Source organism: Anabrus simplex, chromosome 1 (genome assembly GCF_040414725.1).
Source record: "Anabrus simplex isolate iqAnaSimp1 chromosome 1, ASM4041472v1, whole genome shotgun sequence".
NCBI classification, from domain to species: domain Eukaryota; kingdom Metazoa; phylum Arthropoda; class Insecta; order Orthoptera; family Tettigoniidae; genus Anabrus; species Anabrus simplex.
This window is the reverse complement of record NC_090265.1, coordinates 1,135,466,572-1,135,489,526: the sequence shown is the minus strand read 5'-3', so window position 1 is coordinate 1,135,489,526 and position 22,955 is coordinate 1,135,466,572. Positions and strand designations below refer to the sequence as shown.

Genomic DNA, 22,955 nt, shown 5'->3' with positions numbered 1-22,955 from the left:
CTGACAACAGAAATTCCATAATGTGATGGCCTGGTGCAAAACCATCGACAAAATCCTTCCCGTAGAGGGAAATCCGCTGCTGATAATCCTTGCACTCGTTGCAGGTGATAGGGATAATAGCGGTTGTTATTCAGTATACACATAATTGTAGTCTGGCTTACACCATGTTAGCGGACCACTTGCCTGGAGCTTGTACTAGGGTTCGTCTCAATGTTCTGTAGAACCTGTTCCTCCAGATCTGGTATATGCACAGTCCGCCGCCTCCCTGCATGTTCGGCTGTTTGAAAGGACCCATGATCACTCAAAAATGGCTTGAAACATTGTGTGATGCGGTTGTCTGTAAGGGAACTTGTTTTGGTATAGCCGTGTTGCCTCTTGACCGTTTCCATTGACTTGGCTGTACACAAACACTATCTCGGCTTGTTCCTGACATGAATACTGGACCATTCTGCTTCCGACAGTACACTGCTTCAATCACACTATCTGCAACAGAAGAAACACACTGCAAGTAGTCAGAGAAAATTTCATTCGTCAGTGCCATCTACCGTCGCAACGATGCATTTCCGGACACATGTTCATAGGAGATTTTTTTCCTCCATTTCCAGTTGGGAATAAGTCCCTGCAGTTTCTCAGTTTTATTAAAGGTCACCCTGTATAGATGAGCCTGTTTTCTATATATGAACACTATAGAACACACACTAGAATGCTATTCACCCACACAAATAAACAGCTCAAAATTCCTTCATGGTAGCCTTTCCTGAAGATTCCTATATTCATTACTATCTCACTCTTATGTATTCCATATCCATTTCACATATCTCAAAACCGGGCGAGTTGGCTGTGCGCGTAGAGGCGCGTGGCTGTGAGCTTGCATCCAGGAGATAGTAGGTTCGAATCCCACTATCGGCAGCCCTGAAGGTGGTTTTCCGTGGTTTCCCATTTTCACACCAGGCAAATGCTGGGGCTGTACCTTAATTAAGGCCACGGCTGCTTCCTTCCAATTCCTAGGCCTTTCCTATCCCATCTTCGCAATAAGACCTATCTGTGTCGTAAAGCCCCTAGCAAAAAAAAAAAAAATATCTCAAAAACTATCTTCCCTCATTTATATTATATTTATGAACTCATTCTTAAAGATATTAATATACTGCCACAAGCATAGCATTCCCATTATAATTCATTAACCGAGCTCGATAGCTGTAGTCGCTTAAGTGCGGCCAGTATCCAGTAATCGGGAGATAGTGGGTTCGAGCCCCACTGTCGGCAGCCCTGAAGATGGTTTTCCGTGGTTTCCCATTTTCACACCAGGTAAATGCCGGGGCTGTGCCTTAATTAAGGCCACGGCTGCTTCCTTCCAATTCCTAGGCCTTTCCTATCCCATCGTCGCAATAAGACCTATCTGTGTCGATGCGATGTAAAGCAAATAGCAAAAAAAAAAAAAAGAAAAAGAAAAAATTCATTAATTCAGGTACATGTGTTTATTCAATGCTGAACATTCAGTGAAATTCCAATTTAACATTTTTATAGGGACTTTAATTTTTTAAATCTTAAATGGGGGCTTACCTTAAATCGAGTTTTCAGTAGAAGGCACACCTTTTCCTGAAATCTTTGCCTGAATTAACATAGATTGCACCATTACATATTATTTGCTCAATGACAGCAATAAAACAAGGAGATATCTACCCTAGCCACTATACTGTAGTTACAACTGTGCTGAAGGTTACTCTTGTGTTAAACCTCCCCTGCTATCTTAAGCATTGCACCATAGCTAGCTTTGGCTCAGATTGTTCTTTGAGGGAAAATAAATAAATAAATAAATAAATAAATAAATAAATAAATAAATGAATGAATGAATGAATGAATGAATGAATGAATGAATAAATAAATAAATAAATAAATAAATAAATAAATAAATACCGCCCAACAAATTAGTTTCTTTGTGCTATCAGATTAGCAGACCTATGCAATTTGCAGATTCCAGCTGAATAATTGCTGAATGCTATACCGTATTTACTTGTGTATTAGACCCCCTTTTTTTTTTTTCAATTTTAGAGCCAAAAAATGTAAGGGGAGGGTCCAGTATGTGATAGCCTCAAATTTTGTGCAGTGAACACATGACTTCTAGGCTATAACCTAATCCTAACTAACCCCATGGCAATACAGCCCTTGAAGGGCCTTTACAAAGAAATAATCAATGCAGGAGTGAAAATTAACTTAAAAAACTGAAGTGGAGTGATACAGCTAGGAGGAACCTGCGGTCCTCTAGTTTTTTGACTACTGGGCGAGTTGGCCGTGCGCGTAGAGGCGCGCGGCTGTGAGCTTGCATCCGGGAGATAGTAGGTTCGAATCCCACTATCGGCAGCCCTGAAGATGGTTTTCCGTGGTTTCCCATTTTCACACCAGGCAAATGCTGGGGCTGTACCTTAATTAAGGCCACGGCCGCTTCCTTCCAACTCCTAGGCCTTTCCCATCACATCGTCGCCATAAGACCTATCTGTGTCGGTGCGACGTAAAGCCCATAGCAAAAAAAAAAAAAAAGTTTTTGACTTGATGAATAACTTAGTCTAGGAGGCTCACTATCATGAAATGTTACATTCCGGTAAACACTATTGTCATTTGCATTCCCATTTGTATGTGCGGAAGTATTTTCAGCATCACTGTTACTCTAATTATCAACACTGACCTGAGAAGCGTTGTCATTGCCGTGTGCCGTATTCCCTCCTGCACCCCGGCACCCCAGCCCATTACAGTCAAAGACACAATCACTACCGATCTGCATTTAGGGCAGTTTGGCAGGTGGCAGATTCCCTATCTGTTGTTTTCCTAGCCTTTTCTTAATTGATAGCAAAGAAATTGGAAATTTATAGAACGATCTCCTTTGGTAAGTTATTCCAATCCCTAACTCCCGTTCCTATAAATGAATATTTGCCCCAATTTGTCCTCTTGAATTCCAGTCTTATCTTCATATTGTGATCTTTCCTACTTTTTAAAGCCAGGCTGAGTGGTTCAGACAGTTGAGGCGCTGGCCTTGAAGATGCTCAAATACGTCAGCCTCGTGTCGAAAGATTTACTGGCACATAAAAGAACTCCTGCGGGACAAAATTCTGGTACCTCGGCGCCTCTGTAAACAATAAAATTAGTTAGTGGGATGTAAAGCAATTAACATTATTATTATTACTTACTTTTAAAGACACCTCTCAAACTTATTCGTCTACTGATGTCATTCCACTCCATCTCTCCTCTGACAGCTCGGAACATACCACTTATGCATAGATATCAAGGATAATTAAATAAAAAACCACCTATTCAATACTTTCCACGTTTAATGTGGTTATTATCTACATGATTTTATGTAGACTCATTTGGTCAGGTACATGTTTCACCCATTATTTTGGGCATCTTCAGCCTGTAAACAACCTTTAGGTCAAGGTTTGGGACCTTTTTAACTAATATAAACATACTAATATATGCACTATATACAACATATACATTATATACAATATATACAAACATAAGTCAATACAGTATTTTGGTCCTAATCTATTTAATAAGGAAAATGTCCAAAACTAAAATGGATCTTCTTTTCGGTGAAGAGGATTGGAAATCGGGGTTTATGTGACCCCTATATCATATTAAGTACTTGACGTATCGTGTCTGGTGACAGGATGTGTCGTCAACAATAAGTGGAGATTTGAACTGATTGTAGGTTGGTCAAGATTGAAAATATAAATTTAAATTGAATGTGTTTTAACTTGGCAGTTCTGGTTAACTTAAAATGTTCAAAACTAAAAATAAAATGAAACGGATCTTCTTTTTTCTTCTTGAGAAGGGGTGATATTAAAACTGGAGCTTGTTTGACCCACGATTTTCATTTTCATGTTCTTGACGTAACTAATATTTAAATGTGTTGTCGTGTACAAGTGGAGATTCAAAAGCCGATTGTTGTAGGTAGACTGGTCAAAAACGTTGTGAATGAAACTGTTAGCGTCTTGACTTTGGGTCTCATGTAACGTCAAGGAATTGACAAGAGTAAAATATTTAGCTGTTTCATAGTTTTAGGCTGCTGCTTAATTGGGAAGAGACATCCTAGACACTTGATACAGTCTTGTGTGAAAATTGTTCCCGTTGATGTGTTGCTTGGTCTTTGGGAGGGATCTTAAGAATATCTGTAATGAAGTAGAAAATAATTTTGAATTAAAAATTTTTTGAGCACGCGTTGTGATAAAATGTATTAAATTAACACCTCTTAACTGTAAAATGACTTACTTGTTCAGTTAATACTAGATGGATCTGTCTGTTCCGGCAGCGCCTGTCTTGTCACCATTTCTACTCCTGGTGTTGTAATGGTGCGGTAATGGAGGGGCGGGGCATGGAGGGAGAGTGGGGGTAGGCTGGTCTATGGGCGTGTGTGCTGTTGCTGGAGGGGAGTTTCTAGAAGCAATATGGGCGGGTTTAACTTTTGGCATGATGGATGAAGCATTTGAGTGTGGAGATTTAAATAAATGAGGGATTTTGTTTTGATCTGAATTCACGATATTAATTAATCTAGGTGTTAATTCGTACAAAGGATTCTTAATTTCATTGACGTCGTTGAGATTTTTATTTTTATTGTAGGTTTGGTCTAAAAAGATGTGTAGGTTTTCCAGTTCATTCATTAATTTCCCTTTACCTATGCTTCTAATGATGGTAAGATCTTTCTCTATGGATGTAAAGTGATGGCCCGTTTCTCTTGTAACATACCACTTATATCACTAAGTTTACACAAGGAGTATTTTATTACACCACCTATTCAATACAAAGCACAGCTGCATGGTTAAATGAACATAGAAAGTACCAAATTTTAAGGTACATGTTTCGCCCCTCTTTTACTGGGCATCATCAGCCTTATTCAATCCTAAAACAAACATTGGTCTGAGGACCTTATCCAATTTATATAAACTATACTGTTGAACTCTTAATAGTATTGACACTGTGGTTCATTATATTTACAGTACAAAGATACTTGAAAAAAACATATATACACACATCAAAATCACTTTAAAAATATTTAAGTGTTTGTGTAAAAGAGTTTTGTATTACAAAATTTCTTAAAAATAGTTTGTCTGAATCTGAAATGGATCCTCATCATAAAATGCTTGAACAATAAGCAACACTTAGGGGACCAGAGTATCTAATCCAATGCATCAATGGATAGGATTAGTATGATAAAATGTGCATGTTGAGGGTGAGATCTTAAAAAACATAAGGGTTAAAAATGCGTTGTCAAATTGAAGACGATATGGATTAAATTATCAATATGTTGGGTAAAAATCGTTGTATAATAACAAGTGCTAGTAGAGATGGGGTGTTGGTCTGAATCGCTGCTAAAACTATTCATAAGAGTGAACAGTAGTCCCATATGACAATCTCATGGAAACATAATGCCGCTTGTAAATGTAGACGATGGTAGAAAAGAACATGGATGTTCTATAATGAAACAAAGAGAATTTGATTGCGTGTGATAGATAGTGTAATTTCACTGAAAAATATTTGTTATATAAAATGGGTAAAGAGATGGAGCTCTTGAATAAATGTCCTAAATGTAATTGGCCTAACAAGAAGAAAGAGGTAGACATTATCAACACAGTGGCCGAGATAAGGCCAACATTTCCAAACTCCCTATGAAATACAAAAGACATAAAATCTATATATATAAAGTAGCTTGTCCTGACTGACTGACTGATTCATCATCGCCGAGCCAAAACTACTGGACATAAAGAAATGAAATTTTGGAGATATATTCATATTAAGATGTAGGTGCTCGGTAAGAGAGGATTTTTGGATATTCCGTCGCTAAGGGGGTGAAAAGGGGGGTGAAATTTTAAAATTAGTGTGTCTATATCTCAAAACTTTAAAAGTTTACAGATGTGAAAATTTGTATTTAGAATCTCCTTTAAAAATAAGGAAACACGTATTTTTTTGTTTTGAGACAATCCCAATAGGAGGGGTAAAAAAGGGTGAAAAAGGGGTTGAATGCCTTTAATCAGGATACCGGTACTTATATCTCAGAAACTGAAGATATTACAGACCTCAAAATTGGTACTTTTGATCGCTTTCAAAAATAAAGAAACACGTATTTTTTTGTTTTTGGAAAATCCAATTAATGCGAGGGTGAAAAGGGGGGTGAATTTTTAAAATGAGTGCATCTATATCTCAAAAGTTTTTAAGTTTAGAGATGTAAAAATAGGTATTTAGAATCTTCATTAAAAATAAAGGAACACGTATTTTTTTGTTTTCGTAAAATCCCAACAGGAGGGGTGAAAAGGGGTGAAAAAGGGGTTGAATGCCTTTAAAGAGAATACTTATATCTTAGAAACTGAAGATATTACAGACCTGAACATTGGTGTTTGGGATCTCCTTTAAAAATAAAGAAACGCGTACTTTTTTGTTTTTAGAAAATCCAATTAATGGTGGGGGTAAAAGGGGGGTGATTTTTTTAATATGAGTGTATCTATATATCAAAACTTTTAAAGTTTATGGATGTAAAAATTGGTATTTAGAATGTCCTTTAAAAATAAAGAAACACGTATTTTTTGTTTTCGGAAAATCCTAATACGAAGTGTGGAAAAGGGTAAAAAACAGGTTGAATGCCTCTAATGTGGCTACTTATATTTCAGAACCTGAAGATATCACAGACCTGAAAACTGGTATTTGGGATCTACTTTAAAAATAAAGAAACATGTATTTTTTCGTTTTGGGAAAATCCAAATAATGGGGGGTGAAAAGGGGGACGAAGTTTTTAAAATGAGTGTATCTATATCTCAAAACTTCTAAAGTCTATAGATGTAATAATTTGTATTTAGAATCTCCTTTAAAAATAAACAAACATGTACTTTTGTTTTCGGAAATACCACTTGGGTGTAGGGGGTAGTTAATAATTACTGAAAATTGTGTTGAATTCTTTTAATTAGGCTACTGATATCTCAAAAATGAAGATGTTACAGACGTGAAATGTGATATTTGGAATCTGCTTTAAAAGTAAAGAAACACGTATTCCCGGAAAATCCAATGAAAGGGGGGGGGGGGGGTTAAAGAATAGAAAAAATTAATTGACTTATTTGTATGAGAATACATAAGCTAATAAAAACTAAAGTTGTTACAGACGTAAAAATTGGTATTTGGATCTCCTTTAAAAACAAAGGAAAACGCGTTTTTGGGGGGAAACCATCTTGGGGGTGTGGGAGTGAAAAGGAGTTGAATTCCTTTCGTGAGGACACATAAATCTAAAAGTGAAGAAGTTAGAGTCGTGATATTTGGTATTTAGAAGACCCTTTACTATTAAAGAAACAAGTATTTTTTGCCGGAAAATTCACATAGGGGGGAGGGGGAGGAGTTTGAAAGGAAGTGAAAAAAGTGAATTATTTTAATGGGTATACTTATATCTCAAAACTGAAGGTAATAGACGTGACCACATTGGTGTTTGGAATCTCCTTTAAACATAAAGAAGCACGCCATCTTTTCATTCTTTTTAGGGGGGTAAATAAACTTAATGGCGGTGGGTTGTAAAAGGAGGGGAGACCAATTGATTTTACTGTTCGCAATGTACTTACAAGGAGCCTCCGTTGCTCAGGCGGCAGCGCGCCGGGCTCTCACAGCTGGGTTCCATGGTTTAAATCCCGGTCACTCCATGTGACATTCGTGCTGGACAAAAAGGAGGCGGGACAGGTTTTTCTCCGGATACTCCAGTTTTCCCTGTCATCATTCACTCCAGCAACACTGTCCAATATCAGTTCATTTCATTTGTCACTTATTAATCATTGCCCCAGAGAAGTGCGACAGGCTTCGGCAGCCGGAACAATTCCTATTGTCGCCGCTAGACGGGGGCTTTATTCATTCCATTCCTGACCCTGTCGAATGACTGGAAACAGGCTGTAGATTTTCGATGTACTTATTCTGATCATAAACAGATCATTTCTAATCTTTCCTGGGTTCGTTTTCATGAACCATCTTTTCCTTCGGAGAACGTTCTTAGATTACAGTAGATTCTCCTGGCATATAAATAAAAATTTAAACTAATTTGAATTAAACGATAGGAAAGAGATTGACCGTCCGTTCACCTCTATAATAAGGTCAATAATGCACGGAAGTATGTCATTCGTATCGCCAGAAATCCCGCACATTTGCCTACGCGCGACAATGGTGCTGGTCACATTGTCAACAATGACAATGGCAGCAGATGTAAGTTACCGCCAAGTAGCGGTCTTGCATCTTGCTGTGGGGTCCAGAACATCTATAATAATAATAATAATAATAATAATAATAATAATAATAATAATAATAATAATATTTTCTCTGGACCGTCGTCAAATGTGCGGATCCCGCTGGAAACGGGTCCTGGACGGGTAATGACTAAGAATACAGTCCGGCCGCGGGTTCAGTACCGCCAAGGCACTCAAGAAGACACCACGCCGGTTCTCCTGAAGGATTTGATCCATATTAAAAATGCTTATAGGAAAAGATGGCAAAGATTTAGGGACCCAACTGACCGGGTGGAATACTTGGACCTAGCCCGGGAAGTACGAAATCGATTGCTGGAAAGAAAGATTGAAAAATGGGAGGAAACTTGCCGTAATGTATTAGAAAACAAGTCTGATCGCGAATTTTGGCGGATTCTCGCAGTAAACGAATCAGATCGCGAATTTCGGCGGATTATATATCTACAACAATAAGCATTCAATTATAAATTTCAGTATAATACCGTAGCGAAGCACGGGTATCTTGCTAGTATATATATAAAATAACTTGTCCTGACTGACTGACTGACTGATTCATCATCGCCGAGCCAAAACTACTGGACATAAAGAAATGAAATTTTGGGGATATATTCATATTAAGATGTAGGTGCTCGCTAAGAGAGGATTTTTGGATATTCCGTCGCTAAGGAGGTGAAAAGGGGGTGAAGTTTTAAAATGAGTGTATCCATATCTCAAAACTTTAAAAGTTTACAGATGTAAAAATTGGTATTTAGAATCTTCTTTAAAATTAAAGAAACACGTATTTTTTTGTTTTCAGAAAATCCCAATAGGAGGGGTGAAAAAGGGTGAAAATGGGGGAAAATGGGTTGAATGCCTTTAATCAGGATACCGGTACTTATATCTCAGAAACTGAAGATATTACAGACCTGAAAATTGGTACTTTTGATCTCTTTTAAAAATAAAGAAACACGTATTTTTTTGTTTTTGGAAAATCCAATTAATGGGAGGGTGAAAATGGGGGAGATTTTTAAAATGAGTGATGCTATATCTCCAAACTTTTAAAGTTTGCAGATGTAAAAATTGGTATTTAGAATCTTCATTAAAAATAAAGAAACACTTATTTTTTTGTTTTCGGAAAATCGCAATAGGAGGAGTGAAAAGGGGTGAAAAAGGGGTTGAATGCCTTTAATGAGGCTACTTATATCTCAGAAACTGAAGATATTACAGACCTGAAAATTGGTGTTTGGGATCTCCTTTAAAAATAAAGAAACACGTATTTTTTGTTTCTGGAAAATCCAATTAAGGGAGGGGTGAAAAGGGGGTAATATTTTAAAATGAGTGTATCTACATCTCAAAACTTTTAAAGGTTATAGATGTAAAAATTGGTATTTAGAATTTCCTTTAAAAATAAAGAAACACGTATGTTTTGTTTTCAGAAAATCCTAATAGGAAGGGTGGAAAAGGTTGAAAAAGGGGTCGAATGCCTTTCATGAGTCTACTTATATTTCAGAACCTGAAGATATTACAGACCTGAAAATTGGTGTTTGGGATCTCCTTTAAAAATAAAGAAACACATATTTTTGTTTGTGGAAAATCCAATTAATGGGGGGGGGGGGTGAAGAGGGGGTGATTTTTTAAAATGGGTGTATCTATATCTCATATATTTTAAAGTTTATAGATGTAAAAATTGGTATTTAGAATCTCCTTTAAAAATAAAGAAACACGTATTCATTTTGTTTTCGGAAAATCCCAATAGGAAGGGTGTAAAAGGGTTAATAATGGGTTGAATGCCTTTAATGAGGCTACTTATATTTCAGAACCTGAAGATATTACAGACCTGAAAATTGGTATTTTGGATCTTCTTTAAAAGTAAAGAAACACGCATTTTTTCGTTTTTGGAAAATCCAAATATTGGAGGGTGAAAAGGGGGGTGAATATTTTAAAATGAGTGTGTCTACAACTTAAAACTTTAAAATTTACAGATGTAAAAATTGGTAGTTCGAATCTCCTCTAAAAATAAAGGAACATGTATTTTTTGTATTTTTTGTTTCCTGTAAATCCTAATAGGAGGGGTATAAAAGGGTGAAAAATGGGTTGAATGCCTTTAATGAGGATACATATATCTCAGAAACGAAAGATATTACAGACCTGAAAATTGGTGTTTGGGATCTCCTTTAAAAATAAAGAAACACGTATTTTTTAGTTTTTGGAAAATCCAATTAATGGCGGTTAAACAGGAGTGACAAATTGGGGTGAATTTTTTGAAAGAATATATCTACAGAATATCTTGGAAACGTAAAATGTTACAGACGTAAAAAGTGGGTGTTTGGAATCTCCTGTAAATGTAAAGAAACATAGGTGATTTGTTTTTGGAAACTCCGCTTAAGGGGAACTCAAAAGGGGTGAAATTTTAAAATGAGAATTTTTACAGTATATCTAAAAAAACTTAACATGTTACAGAAGTGAAAAATGGTATTTTTTATCTCTATTAAACATAAAGAAACGTGTATTTTTAGTTTTCGGAAATACCACTCGGGTGGAAGGTGGGGGGGGGGGGGGCTAAAAGTGACTGAAAATGGTGTTGAGTTCTTTCAATTAGGCTACTGATATCTCAAAAATGAAGATGTTACAGACGTGAAATTTGATATTTGCAATCTGCTTTAAAAGTAAAAAAACACGTATTCTCGGAAAATCCCTTGAAGGCGTGGGGGGGGGGGTGTGTGTGTGAAAGAATTGGAAAATTAATTGACTTAATTCTATGAGAATACATACATCTAATAAATATAAAGTTGTTACAGACGTGAAAATTCGTATTTGGATCTCCTTTAAAAACAAAGAAAAACGCATTTGGTGGGGAAACCATCTTGGAGGGCGGGAGTGTAAAGGAGGACACATAAATCAAAAACTCTGAAGAAGTTAGAGTCATGATAATTGGTATTTAGAAGATCCTTTACTATTAAAGAAACAAGTATTTTTTGAGGGGAAAATTCACTTCGGGGGGGGGGGGGAGGGGGGGAGTATTGTGAAATGAAGTGAAAAAAGTAAATTATTTTTATGGGGATACTTATATCTCAAAACTGAAGGTAATAGACGTGAACATTGGTGTTTGGAATCTCCCTTAAACATAAAGAAACAAGCATTATTTTAATATTTTTTTGGGGGGAGGGGGGGTGGCGGTAAATAAACTTAACGGCGGTGGGGTGTAGAAGGAGGTGTATCCAATTGATTTTACTGTTATTAATGTACTTATAAGTATCCTCCGTTGCTCAGGCAACAGCGCGCCGGCCTCTCACAGCTGGGTGCTGTGGTTCAAATCCCGGTCACTCCATGTGACATTCGTGCTGGACAAAACGGAGGCGGGACAGGTTTTTCTCCGAATACTCCGGTTTTCCCTGTCATCAGCCATTCCAGCAACACATAATAGTAATAATAATAATAATAATAATAATAATAATAATAATAATAATAATAATAATAATAATAATAATATTCCGGACCGTCGTCAAATGTGCGGACCGCGCTGGTAACGGCTCCTGGACAAATGACTAAGAATGCAGTCCGGCCGCGGGTTCAGTGCCGCCAAGGCGCCCAATATGACACCACGCCGGATCTCATGAAGGATTTTATCCATATTAAAAATGATTATAGGAAAAGATGGCAAAGATTTACGGACCCAACTGACCGGGAGGAATATCTGAGCCTAGCCCGGGAAGTACGAAATCGATTGCTGGAAAGGAAGATTGAAAAATGGGAGGAAACGTGCCGTGAAGTAATAGAAAACCAGTCAGATCGGGAATTTTGGTGGATTCTCGCAGAAAACGAGTCAGTTCGCGAATTTCGGCGGATTATATACCTAAAACAATAAGCATTCAATTATAAATTTCAGTATAATACCGTAGCGAAGCACGGGTATCTTGCTAGTCAGAAATAAAGGAAAAACTACCTAGGTTAGCCGAAGATCTGAATACTAAATTTGATCCCAATCAGCACACATTAATACAAAATTTAAAAACTAAACTAAAAGGCAACAGCATTGTGGTGACTAAAGCCGACAAGGAGGGATCAATAGTTTTAATACACAAGGAAGCATACAGTATATCCAAACAAGAGAGGATTTTTTCAACAATAGTAATTACTCGGTGGTTAGTAAGGATCCATCAGTAAAAGTACAGCGTAATTTAAAGACAATAATCAGGTAATCCACATTTCATTTTAATGAACAAGATCAACAGAGACTCATAAGTATGACTCCTAACATCCCAGTAGCAAGAGCCCTTTCTAAAGTCCATAAGAATGATATTCCAATATGTCCTATTAATAACTGCCGTAATATCCCAACATACAAAGCTTCTAAGTATATTCGTGGCTTTCTTAAGAAACATTATGTATTTAATAACAAGCAGCCCTTAAAGAATTCAGTTGATTTGTGTGAGATCCTAAGTAAACTCAATGTACAACCAAATCAAGCAATATGCTCTTTTGATGTGATTAATATGTACCCAAATATTCCAACCAGAGATACAGTTAACATCATCTATAATAATATCTGTAAATATAGTGGCTTCAGTAGAATGGAGATCGATGACTTCATGAGTCTATTGAATTTTGTAATATCTGTAAATATAGTGGCTTCAGTAGAATGGAGATCGATGACTTCATGAGTCTATTGAATTTTGTCTTGGACAACAACTATTTCACATTTAATAAGAAAATTTACAAACAGAACAGTTTAGCAATGCTTGACCCAATATCGAGCATCCTAGCTGATATCTACATGGACTTGATTGAACACACAAAAATAACAAGTAATATCAAAGGAATTTGTTTGTGGTTGAGATATGTGGATGACACTTTTGTAGTAATTGATAAGAATGTCACCAACAGTAGCAAAATCGTAGAAAATTTAAATAATATCGACCCTAACTTGAATTTCACTAAGGAAGGGCTCCTTAAATTTTTTTAGACAGAAAAGATATCCGAGATAATAATACCTTTGAATTTCAGGTGTATAGAAAGCCTAGACGTTCTCCGATAACTATAAATAATTCCTCGTTACACCCTAGTTCCCAGAAACAGGCATCTTTTCATAGTTTAATATACATAGCATTAAGAATCCCTCTTTCCCCTATTAACTTAAAGACTGAGTTAAACTACGTAAGGAACTTTGCCAAACTTAATGGATTTAAGGTTGAGATGGTAAACCGCTTGATTTATAAAATCAAAAACAAGTTATCCACAAATCTTATACCGGACAAACCTAAAAGAACTGATTACACCACTTTCACGTATAGTAGTTCAGTTATCCACCAAATTGCAAACACTTTCAATAAGTGTAATATGAACATAGCCTATAGAACAGTTAACACAACTCAAAACATATTTTTCAATTGTAAGAAGATTAATTATAACAATAATAGATATTCAGGTTCAGGAGTCTACAGATTAACTTTTCACAGTGTGGATTTTCCTATGTTGGACAGACTGGACGAAGCTTCTATACAAGGTACATGGAGCATTTTAATGCTGAACATAACAATTATTCAGCAATGAGCACGCATATGAAGGAAGCCGGACACCGTTTCACTTCAATAGAAAAGAGTCTCACAATAATCAGGAATATAGGCAACGGTAAACTTTTAAATGAATTAGAGAGTATATACATCTTTTTGGACAAAACATATAATAAAGAACAAAATCTCAATGACGACATGGAAAGCAGACGTCCACTACACACTTTAAAGCCTAAGTTATAAAGTGCGGTTAATACAACCATATTCCTCGGATATTTAAATCCTTAGAATTAAAAACTCCCTTCATCTCTCTAAATACCAAGCCTGTGCTTGCTCTTCCAAACAACCCCCTTCCTATGTTAGCATCGGCATTCAAAGCTCCGCCTACCTCCTCTCCCCCTCAGCATTCCCCACCACTTCTACCACATCGATACAACACCAGGAATAGGAACACCAAACAAGCTAATGCCGCTGAAACAGTAGGACGTACATAATATTTGGTGAATGAGTAAGTACCAGTTTTATATAACAAATATTTTTCAGTGAAATTACACTATCTATCATCACATGAAATCAAGTTCTCTTTCTGTTTCATTACAGAACATCCACGTTCTTTTCTACCATCGTCTACATTTACAAGGGGCATTACATTTCCATGAGATTGTCATATGGGCCTACTGTTCACTCTTACGAATAGTTTTAACAGCGATTCAGACCAACACCCCATCTCTACTAGCACTCGTTATTATACAACGATTTTTACCCAACATATTATGATAACTTAATCCATATCATCTTCAATTTGACTACGCATTTTTAACCCTTATGTTTTTTAAGATCTCACCCTCAACATGCATATTTTATCATAGGGGAAAGTCGGGCGGTATCGGACAGTTTAACTCTTCTGCCATAATTTGTTTATGGAATAGAAAAAAATTCGTGTAATGCATTTTATAAGCATCTATATTCTTGTATCAACGTACCCACTAGAATATATTTAATCATAATTAAAAATACGGACAATATTAACAAATTAAGGAGGTCATTACACTTTCGTAGGTTTAAAAAATGGAGGGTGGTATCGGACGGTCAATCTTTTTTAACAAAAATTTATTTTTTTCACATTCAAAATAAAACAAACTAACGTTTAGCCATTCTGCAAATATCACACTCATTAGCGTTGAAGATTCTTTATGGACTAAACAAATATTTAGTCATAAGATCATTTAATTTATCAAAAATAAATCCACTTGCTCCTTGTTGAAGCCTACTGCTCGCTGCAAGCTGATAGACTCAGCCGTCCTCAAACGGAGGTCTTAATGCCTCTTCATAAAATCATAAAAAGGGTCTTTCCTGCCATCACTTTAGTTTTATTAAACCTATGTTCAGCTCTCAATTCTTCAGCAAATTGATACACAAGTTTTAAAAATTCTGTTTTGATGAGTGGCATGAGCTGACTGTCGGGGTCTTGATATGCATCTGAGAATGTTCTCTGAAAAGTCTCACTGTTCGCCGTACACGCTTTTATTGGAATCTCTTTACCAGCTTCAAGAGCTTTAATTCTATCATCTAACGTGCTTTTGTAGAACAGAGGAAAATTGACTGGCCTCTCTAATATTCATTCTATTGTCCCTGACACAATTCACTGATAATATTATATTGCTTTCTTCCCATTATCCTCGTATCTTCCCCATGCTTACCTAAAACAAAGGATAGTACTATCAATAACCCGGACGGAACTGCAACCTATGTGTCCGATACCGCACGCCAGTTTCGTGTCCGATACCGCCCGAATGACTCCCTTAAGAAACAACTGGAACTGAACGAGAACATTCGAAAAGAAACTGATTCTAAACCCACAATATTACAGAGTAAGGAATACTGCTTCTGCTAATGTACTTAAATTTCAATACAACTTATCCTTGTTGCTGCTACTTCTTGGTAAAAATAAATCCGTGCCGGCCGAAAATCACACAAAGGACAAAAATACACCATCACTCATAAACGACCCTGCCTTTCGACTGAATAGGATGTACCCACCCTTCAAACATGCAGGCGGACCTGTGAGTAGCTAAACAGGTTCTGCCACATGCTGCTAACAAAGACATCTGTGAATTGTCCGATACCAGTCGCCGTCCGATACCTCCCGACCTTCCCCTACTAATCCTATCCATTGATGCATTGGATTAGATACTCTGGTCCCCTAAGTGTTGCTTATTGTTCAAGCATTTTATGATGAGAATCCATTTCAAATTCAGACATGAACTATTTTTAAGAAATTATGTGATATAAAACTCTTTTAGACAAACATTTTAATATTTTTAAAGTGATTTTAATGTGTGTGTATATGTATTTTCATGTATCTTTGTACTGTAAATATAATGAACCACAGTGTCAATACTATTAAGAGTTCAACAGTATAGTTTATATAAATTGGATAAGGTCCTCAGACCAATGTTTGTTTTAGGACTGAATAAGGCTGATGATGCCCAGTAAAAGAGGGGCAAAACATGTACCTTAAAATTTGGTACTTTCTATGTTCATTTAATCATGCAGTTGTGGTTTGTATTGAATAGGTGGTGTAATAAAATTCTCCTTGTGTAAACTTAGTGATAAAGCTGTTTTCAATACAGAACAATGACGAGAATAATGCTTTGTAATATACCACTTAGTCAAGCAGCTCGTCTCCTTTCTCCCAAATCTTGCCAGCCCAAACTTTGCACCATTTTTGTAATGCTACTCTTTTGTCGGAAATCACCCAGAACAAATCAAGCTGCTTTTCTTTGGACTTTTTCCAGTTCTTGAATTAAGTGATCCTGTTGAGGGTCCCATACACTGGAACCATACTCTAGTTGGGGGTCTTACCAGAGACTTATATGCCCTCTCCTTTACATCCTTACTACAACCCCTTCGTGCATCTTCTTGCTTTTGCAGCAGTCACTGGAACTTCCTCTTCTGAATCTTCAGAAACAGCATGTGATGGTCCGGGATCATTCCGTGCTTTTTACGCACAGATCTAGTCACTGAATTTTCACTTGCAATGCTGAAGTTCACTACACCTTCATCTTCACTTGACAGTTCTCTAAACTATTTACCTAATTCAAATAAATAATCATCGTCACTGCTGTTTAAATAAACATGCATATGTATTTCTTCTTCATTCATATTTGCTGCTTTTATATCACAAATTCAACTGAGACAGTTCACATTCACTACTCAATGTAAACACAGCTGACAGGCCGCGGGTAACCATGACGATACACGGCTACATATATCTTGTATTATTTTAATGGAGATAACAGAACAGCTTCCTTTATGCACAAAAATTTGCTCTAGAAACTCCAGGGATATCGATCGACCTCAATCAGATCAAAGAACTTCAATAAATAACTTCTCAAGTAGAATGAAACATAATGTCGAAGTGACCTCAATGTTGGACCGGAAAAAGGTTAAAATTTATAATAATGATGGTATGTGGATGGAGTCGTAAGCTTTTTTGAAATCTATAAACGTTATAAGACATTACCTTAATACTAAATAGCTACATAAACATTTTAATAAGGAGTTTTTTGGTATTCTTAATTACATTCAGAATTTCAAAATTTTTTTAAAAAAAGTTTGCAGTCTTGTTTGATCGAACACACGTTTACAAAAAAAAGTTTGAAATTACTGAGAATGCTAAGAATCAATATCAAATTATGTGGAAAAATTTATTGTTCTATACTATTCTATCTCTTGTGGAAAGCGAGAAAGCAATTCCTATCCTGGGATAAACACAAGAAAACATTGCACTACATACAACAGGCCCAAGTTAAGGCATTGCAGCCAGGAAGTCTACATCTAGACCGGTTCTTCTGTTTGGCCATCATCATTATCATCACTGTCTTCATCCCCTAGCTGTCCTTGTAAAAGTAAAGTGAGTCTTTCTGCAACATCCAATTTGAAATCAAAGTAAGTCAGAATTTCTTTCCTTGTAAAACCATTCCGTAGAGCATCTTGTCTGTATTATATCCATGCCGCTGCCAGGGCAAAATCTGTGAAATGGTGGATTACTCGTATCGTCCATTTGTTTGTTCGACATCTCATAGCATATTTTCCCTCTACTCTGTCCAGGAAGTCAACTCCCCCATGTGCTGAATGTACTGTTTCACAGCATGGGGTCCTAGCATTTGAACGCGCATCTTGTTTTGACCAGCACTTACATTCGTCAACTGGCTCAGCTCCATACTCAGATGAGGCAATGTAAATAGGTTTGTTGTCAAACCACTTGGTCATAACTAACTTCTCATCCGCCTGACAACTTGATCAAAGTTGCCTCTTACTTTCCCGTGTCTAGGTCCCGTTTGAACTGGACACTTGTGGACAGGCAGCTGACCATTATGGTCCCAGGAGCCAATATGGTTCTGTGGATAAGGAGTCTGTCAAGAAGCGCCAGTAAAGTAAAATACCTGTCCATGAGAACTAATGAACCAGGAGGGAGTGAATCACAGAGTTTTAGCACTATCCTACCAACTAAATCAATTTTGTCAGGGAGGGGTTTTTTTTTTTTTTTTTCCAGAGATTATTTCCCCTCTTCCCTGGTACATTAGGAAATCAAGAGGCAGACCAGTTGGTGTGGCCATAACAAAACTTTTCAGTCCAGCAGGATTTAGCTTGCCTTGCATGTACTGTCGCATCTTTACCTGGCTGTGAACGGGTATAATTTGTTCGTTAATGGATACTTCTTTAGGCCAAGGATTTTTTAGACACCTCTCTCTAATTGTGTCCAGGAGTAGCCAAACTTTCCAAAAGCTGTCCTGCTGTTTAGTCTCGTTAGATACTGCATTGTCATCAACTATTTTTTAGCGCATTCCTAATTAAATAAAATCTGTCCCTTGAAATGATATCTGCAATTAAGGGGTAATGAGTCCTTCGCTCCCAACACATCCTCATTCGCGGAAAACCCAACAAGGATGTTACTGTACAATTTCAGAACCCCATTACTTGCAGATTTCCTCCCCAGTATAGCCTAATTATTTTCCAATTACTGCCACCTGCCTGATATTCATGTACTCCAAAATATCTTCAAACAGTGATGGTTGAACATACTTGGTGAAATACTCAAACGGTCTTTTAGGATGTTGTTCATTTGGATAGTATAGTGGTGCCTGAGGATTTCCAATAGGGTGTGGTTTGAAACTAAAAAGAAAGACAAGTTATTTAATTACTCAGATAAGTAGATTTGTGAATAAATTGAATAATTGAACATAAATTTAACTTACGCAGTTTTATGCAACCAGCCTGAACCTTTGACATGAGTACTTCCTATAGGAATTTCAGGCTCATTCTCCGAATCCGAGGGAGAACTAGCATTATCGTCATTCACTGTACTCGGTAAACAACCTAAGAGCTCGAAAGCTATGCTATGGTCATCTGGACCTCTGAAGAATTTGGGTCAATTTGGTCTACAAGCTCCAATATCTCACTATCTTTCAATCCTGCAGCAAAAATTTGTAAAATAATATCAAAGGAAAGTCTATTTATGATGAAAATTATCATACAAATTCATACTTTTAAAAGAGAAACCTTCTATATAACATGGGAAATCATTTTCATAATGCTTTGACACTAAATATGCACTCAATACTGATCTTTACTAGAAAATATTTGAACCTGTCTGTTCATTTCTGCATTGCTGATTTTTATTGGCAGCTACCGTATGTATCATACACAATACACCGAAAACAGTCACAAATTTAAAATTCCCCTGATCAGATATGACAATCCGAATAATTTCACATGAAAATAGGCCCATTTGCAATTGTAGTGAAGATAACAAAAATGGAAATGAAATCCAGTGTAATTATGCCATGATGAACACCTCTTCTAAGACTGTAGTTAGAGACTTCCCGCCACCTCTGTGTTTAACAAAGCAACTTCAAACCATGGATATCTCGCTGCGCATGCCTTGCTCCACATGATACACCTGGTGTTCTATCAATAGCGAGCACCATTACGGAGAAAAAGATTAACAACCGAGTGTGTCATATGTGATACATAAGGACGCTAGAGGTTAGCATACCACACTTAAATTATATATATTCGAAGATCTGCATTCCAAATGTGTTGTTCTAGCTGACATTGACCTACCATAATCTCATTGTAAAATTGCATTACCATGATGAACGTTCTTTTCTCTCATATTACTTATTATCTTTAATTTAGGTGACCCTCACGCTCAATTGTACCAATAAATAAATCAGTGTAATGACGCATGTAAAACTATGCCTCGGATATCATGAGAAATCTCTATCATATTCATCAGGTGGTTGAGCGTGCTAGTTATAAATCCCTCGTCGCCATAAGACCTATCTGTGTCGGTGCGACGTAAAGCCCCTAGCAAAAAAAAAAAAAAAAAGTTATAAATCTTCCCGTATATCACTTGGTTAAGCATAGAAGATATACCTTTCCTGTAATTTTGTTACTCCTTTCCACATCATGAAGGCTTTAAACATTTTGCACTCCTATGTTGACTTGCGTTCCAAAATGAGACAAATGAGACTCATAGTGCATTGGCACTGCCGTTGGCTCTAAGTAGCCTATGCAGTGGCCTCCACGGTATGCACTAGCCATGAATCTTGGTGGGTGTGCTATGTACCAACTGTGAGCACACTGGGGCGAAACGCTGGCAACCAGGAATGAATTAACTCGAAAATTTATAATGTCCAACGGACCAACTACATTGGTATTATTGCATTTCGATGTTGAGTTGAACTCGACATGACAATAGCTTGTACTTGGAGCGTTCTTATGATGACTGTGCTGTGTTCCAGAGTTGTAGAGATATCTAACGGTCTTCGAAAGAACATTTTCACTATATGCTATAGTTCGCAGGAATTGTCAGGTAACTGGATCGTAATAGCGGTGTTGCACCGATCCTTCTAAGTACGATGCCATCATGCGAACTGTAGAAATAAGAAAAACCAAGTGACTCAGACAGAGTGTGAACAGAGTATGGGAACTATGAATGGAGAAGCTGGGTTTTGGCTCTTTTTTATGGGCTTCTGTTGCCTAAACAACAATGTACACCTTTACATTGTTGTATACAGGTGTTGCAGACGATTGAATCATGAGTACTACACTAGTTATCATTCTTCTTCTAATTTAATCTCTAACTTCCACAAGGAATGTTATTTTATACATTTCAGATTTTTAAATTTAGGAAGGACTCTTGACCCTTTTCATAGTATATCAAACATAGCGTCAACTTTCCCTTCTGGCTGTGATGTACACAACAGGAGTCATTTTTAGCCTTTATACATGGTGTTTACTGTCCTGAATAATAAGTCCAGAAAATTCACACATTAAAATATGCAGCATGTCATTAATTAATTTTCTTGCTTGTTTGCTTGTTGTTTTAAGGGGCCTAACATTGAAGGTCATCGGTCCATTAATTAATTTATCCATTGCTTGAAGAAATATGTTGTCCAAGTTTCATAAAATTTAAACCTGCACTTGCATAATAGAATCGAAAGATGCAAACTATGACCATGATGTAACTACTGTATTCCTTTTACAATATTGCTCCTTTCCTCTTTGTTTTCTTGTAATAGACCATGATGTAACTGCTGTATTCCTTTTACAATATTGCTTCTTTCTTCTTTGTTTTCTCGTAATAAGCCAGTTTACCGGCAGCTGTGTTTGGTCCCTTATGTTGAAAGGTCACATTATTCTATGTAGGTAGCATGGTTTCCAAACCATGTAGGTCAGAAAGTTTCCTAAAAGAAACTTGACTTGTAGTTTTATTTCGTTCTTCACTCCCAGTATCTTTCTGTGTATTACTCTATACAGCTGTCCAGAATGACCTAAAATATTACTGAAATTACTAACCATAAGAAAGATTTGCTTACAGAGTCTGAATTCCTTCTTTCAGGAGCTAATGCAACTCTTCTTCTAAGAACTACGAGTTAGAAAGCATTGACAGTAACAGAACTGAACTTATTTTTCTCAAAGAACAAAGTCCTGTAATACTCATGTCACTCTAATTAATTTAATCATGCTAAAGTAAATTGTACTCTGGTAATTCTCAGTTTTAGCTGTCATAGTTATAATATAATTTTCACTGTACTTAAAGTTATATAAAAATAATTATATTATGGTGTACATAAAAACTTATTTTCAGTCTTCTAGAGTACTTGGCATAATTTTCAACAAATTATCTCTACTGTTTTATTTTTACAGGAGTGGGATCAGTTGTTGGAACAGCAAAGAGAAATTGAAGAAAAGTTGCAAGAACTTGAAGCTTCTCCTCCAAGGTTAGATATGTGTTATTTAAATTTTTATCTAATAATTTTTCATTGCCCAAATTTTAATTGTTAGGCCTGATTTTAGTGATGTGTACCTGTCGTCAAGGGATCGCCAGATTCTTGACTGGCATTTTGCCAACTTGGAATTTGCCAATGCAACACCCCTCACCAACTTGTCACTGAAGCACTGGGATCAAGATGACGACTTCGAGTTTACAGGAAGCCATCTAACAGGTAGGATCTTAATGAACAAATTGTTCCATATTCTGCTAGACTATTTTGCCGTGATAATTAGGAGAAGAACTAGTGTGTTGAAGTATCCCAATAAATATCATTCTTCCTTCCTGTGCTTTTACTATCAGAAGAGTAGTATGGTTGATTAGTTGTGTAGTTACGATTTGCTGGTGGCCATTTGTTTTCTTTAAGTTTCATTGTCACATATGTCATACTATTCAGGTATAATATTGAACTTCTTTTCCCTATCTCACCTAGTACTTTATTTTATTCTTCAATACTGTCTCAACTTACTCCAAAAAGTAATATTAAAGTAGCATCTTTTCTTTTTGATGAATGGGTTTATCAACGTAACATTGTCTATAAAATCACGCTACATACATTCAAACCTCACCGTAATGAAATCATGCTCACATTCAGATTTGTCAAATTACAGTTTTGAGATGCGTTTTGGTGTGCAATTAATAACTCCTAAACCAAAAGTTGTACTAAGGTAATTAAGATGTGAGCACTTGATGCCTTACTTTTGTATAATAGAATTGTCCCACTCTCAAAATAATGACACAGCATGGGAGAAACCCAAATTTCAGAAAGTTGGTATTTTTTTGTCATATCAGTGATTTGACCATCTGCCGTCTAAATATAAATTTTGACACACATACACGCGCACATACACACACACACCCCATGCAGGA

At 36.6% G+C, this 22,955-nt stretch overlaps 1 protein-coding gene across 2 annotated transcripts in view; it reads left to right on the top strand.

Moving 5' to 3' along the window:
* LOC136858236 (lysine-specific histone demethylase 1A-like) overlaps positions 1-22,955 on the top strand; it is a 440,612-nt gene that overhangs the window by 91,553 nt on the left and 326,104 nt on the right. For both annotated transcript variants that reach the window (XM_068228515.1, XM_068228514.1), the window contains exons 10-11: positions 21,962-22,035; positions 22,112-22,260. In XM_068228515.1, the coding sequence (XP_068084616.1) occupies positions 21,962-22,035; positions 22,112-22,260 (223 nt within the window). The remainder of the gene's footprint in view (positions 1-21,961; positions 22,036-22,111; positions 22,261-22,955) is intronic.